Raw genomic sequence first — 3,323 nt, forward strand, 5'->3', positions numbered from 1 at the left:
TGATGTTCCTTCCGCTTTAGCTGTTGGACGCAGCTGCAATAGTGAAATGTTGGTACCATGAAGCGGATATGTTGCTGTTGTAGAGCAAGGATTATGATAAATGTTATCTTTTGAGAATGTTGGTGGGTATACCACACCTTCGTCTTCATAAACACCACAAACTGTGCTATATCTGTTGAAATACACCAGACACTCATGCTAAATGCACAAACCCATACTGTAAAATGTGTCAACAAGATCACGTTTTCTTGTTTCATACCAAGTAAACTTGGACTTGCATTTCTCGGTCTCAGTGGTGTCTTTGTGCTGGTGCACCGACATTTCACGCTTTGAAGACAAGAATGTTCTGAGATAGTTGGAATGGGATTGGTTTTTTTAAAACCTGGTCCTTCAAATTTCATACTGACTGGAGCTTTTAAAGATACAGGTACATACTGTTTATAGCAGTCAGAAGGAAACGTTCCCATTACGTTTGTTTCAACCTTAAATCACGTCTGCGGATAAGTGTTGCTCGTTAAGTTAGCCGAAATGATTCAGAATCAAAAAGGCGTGTTTCAGTGCTGGTCTAATATTTTTTTTATCAAATTCCAGGTTCAGTTACTGAATTTAAACCAAGTCCATGCAGTCTAATATATTCCCCAGATCTGCCTTACGGAAAACATATCTTGCTTCAAAAGCTTATACATTTAGTAAGGTATTACTTCTAATTGTCTTAAAGCCAGATTTGATTGAAATGATTGCAATGAACAAATGATATTGATATTTTGGACAAACATTTGACATTTTTTGAAGATTAAGTCATTTTGTCGTCAATCTTGGATTTTCTTCGCCACCAGTGGGCGCTGCATATTAGAATTGAATTATATACAACATTGTTGCACTACATTTTACTTAAATGACCAAAATTGACAAAATAATTATGATATATTGAATATAAATTGACATCAAAAGAGATTTTAACCATTTTGGCGGCCATCTTGGATTTTCGACTACTAGGTTGCGCCGCTGAGGTGGATCCATATCCAGAAATGTTTAGAATGGTTCAATGTATAAGTGTGCCAAGTTTGGTGCTTTTAACCCAAAGTGCACAATTTTGATTAAAATCCAGCCTTAACCGCCCAACTATTATACATGACGATTAATTTGTCTCGAATGTTTTGAATCATATACTTATAAATGACACGAGACTAGTGTTGAAGCGGATACTACCCGGGTACTCGAGTACGATTCGGGTAGAGCGATTACTCGAGTAGTCAAGTAGTACACGGTTCAGCTATCTCCCCTGGCGTGCGTGAGTTACCTCCCTGTTAAGGAACAATGCGGCACCGTTAGCTCTGTCGGATCAAAACAGATCTAACGCATGGTCATATTTGAAATTCTCTGAGGACAAATTAAACACCGTGTGTTCACTTTAACTACTGAGAAACAATCGACTCTCTTTAACTTCACGAGTCCCGTGAAGATCCGGGTCAGAATAGGTCTTCAGCAACACATGCTTGCCGTAAGAGGCGACTAACGGGATCGGGTGGTCAGGCTCGCTGACTTGGTTGATGCAAACCATCGTATCCCAATTGCGTGGATTGATGCTCATGACATCATTCACTGGATTATCTGCTTACGACTTGAATGTTGTCGTGGCATTTGACGAAACTATGTGTAGACAATGCCCTGGTTAATCTGGAAATGTGTTAAACATGTGTTCCGTCTCTGTGCTTTCTTCATTACCACGTTATTTCTTTTCTAACTTCAGTTTATTTCTTCTTCACTTTGTCACTTCGACATTAACCCCCTACTGAGTAATAAGTGGTTTATGTAGCTTTAACGAGTGAGGAATATTACCTTCCTGAAATTAAGCTACATCGTGCCACACCGTACCACATCGTGTCGTGTTGCTCATTATGTCGTCTCAGATACTAATGTATGGAGTATGGAGTCACATACCGCTGTAGTCTAACACAGGATTCCTGCGTGGCTTGTACATGTTGTGGAATCTTGGACTCAGATACGTGAGTCTCATATCAGTGATGATATCAGTTAGCCACAACAAGTTGTTCACGTGTTCGTCAGAATTGCTGCATTATTTTCCTTCCCTTCTTGTGAGATATTTTTTATAAGGGACAAATGAAGGTATTATGTTTAGCCTTTCAGTAACCAAATAGGCGATATCCATTTTAACTTTCACCTAAAAAAGAAGCTCCATGACCTTGCGTAGGGTTGAAATTATACTCAAGTACTGATAACTCCTTACTTGAGTACTTGAGTACTCGTTTAGTAGAGCACTAGGCCACAGATCTCGAGGTCTCGAAAACGCAGTTTCCTGCCGTCTGTGACAAATCTTTTCAAAGTTCAGCTCCAAAGTTGGTCCTACCTCTTCAATGTGACTAAACATGTTGGCACTACTCAGGTAACATAGTGTGATCTGTCCTACTTCTTCAATGTGACTTAACATGTTGGCACTACTGAGGTAACATAGTGTGATAGGTTCTACCTCTTCAATGTGAATCAACATGTTGGCACTACAGAGGTTACATAATGTGATCGGGCCTACCTCTTCAATGTGACTCAGCATGTTGGCACTAGTGAGGTAACATAGTGTGATCGTTCCTACCTCTTCAATGTGACTTAACATGTTGCCACTACTCAGGTAACATAGTGTGATCGGTCCTACCTCTTCAATGTGACTTAACATGTTGGCACAACTCAGATAACATAGTGTGATCAGTTCTACCTCTTCAATGTGACTCAACATATTGGCACTACTCAGGTAACATAGTGTGATCGTTCCTACCTCTTCAATGTGACTTAACATGTTGGCACTACTGAGGTAGCATAGTGTGATCGTTCCTACCTCTTCAATGTGACTCAACATGTTGGCACTACTCTGGCAACATAGTGTGATCGGTCCTATCTCTTCAATGTGACTTAACATGTTGGCACTACTGAGGTAACATAGTGTGATCGGTCCTACCTCTTCAATGTGACTTAACATGTTGGCACTACTCAGGTAGCATAGTGTGATCGTTCCTACCTCTTCAATGTGACTCAACATGTTGGCACAACTCAGGTAACATAGTGTGATCGGTCCTACCTCTTCAATTTGACTCAACATATTGGCACTACTCTGGCAACATAGTGTGATCGGTCCTATCTCTTCAATGTGACTTAACATGTTGGCACTACTGAGGTAACATAGTGTGATCGGTCCTACCTCTTCAATGTGACTCAACATGTTGGCACAACTCAGGTAACATTGTGTGATCGGTCCTACCTCTTCAATGTGACTCAAAAATGTTGGCACTACTGAGGTAACATAATGTGATCGG

The 3,323-nt window shown here is 40.4% G+C and overlaps 1 protein-coding gene across 1 annotated transcript; it reads right to left on the bottom strand.

The window, feature by feature from the left end:
• Positions 1 to 2,182: 2,182 nt before the first annotated feature.
• LOC139473315 (uncharacterized) lies at positions 2,183 to 3,229 on the bottom strand. The gene has a single exon (XM_071255841.1). It carries the CDS (start codon positions 3,227 to 3,229, stop codon positions 2,183 to 2,185), a length of 1,047 nt encoding a protein of 348 aa, XP_071111942.1.
• Between the last annotated feature and the right edge of the window lie 94 nt (positions 3,230 to 3,323).

The sequence above is a fragment of the Haliotis cracherodii genome, unplaced genomic scaffold (genome assembly GCF_022045235.1).
Source record: "Haliotis cracherodii isolate W230 unplaced genomic scaffold, xgHalCrac1.p SCAF_28, whole genome shotgun sequence".
NCBI classification, from domain to species: Eukaryota; Metazoa; Mollusca; class Gastropoda; order Lepetellida; family Haliotidae; genus Haliotis; species Haliotis cracherodii.

What these genes read in the sequence shown, in the direction of transcription:
- LOC139473315 (XM_071255841.1), bottom strand. Translation starts at nt 3,229, where the DNA reads ATGTTGAGTCACATTGAAGAGGTAGGACCGATCACACTATGTTACCTC.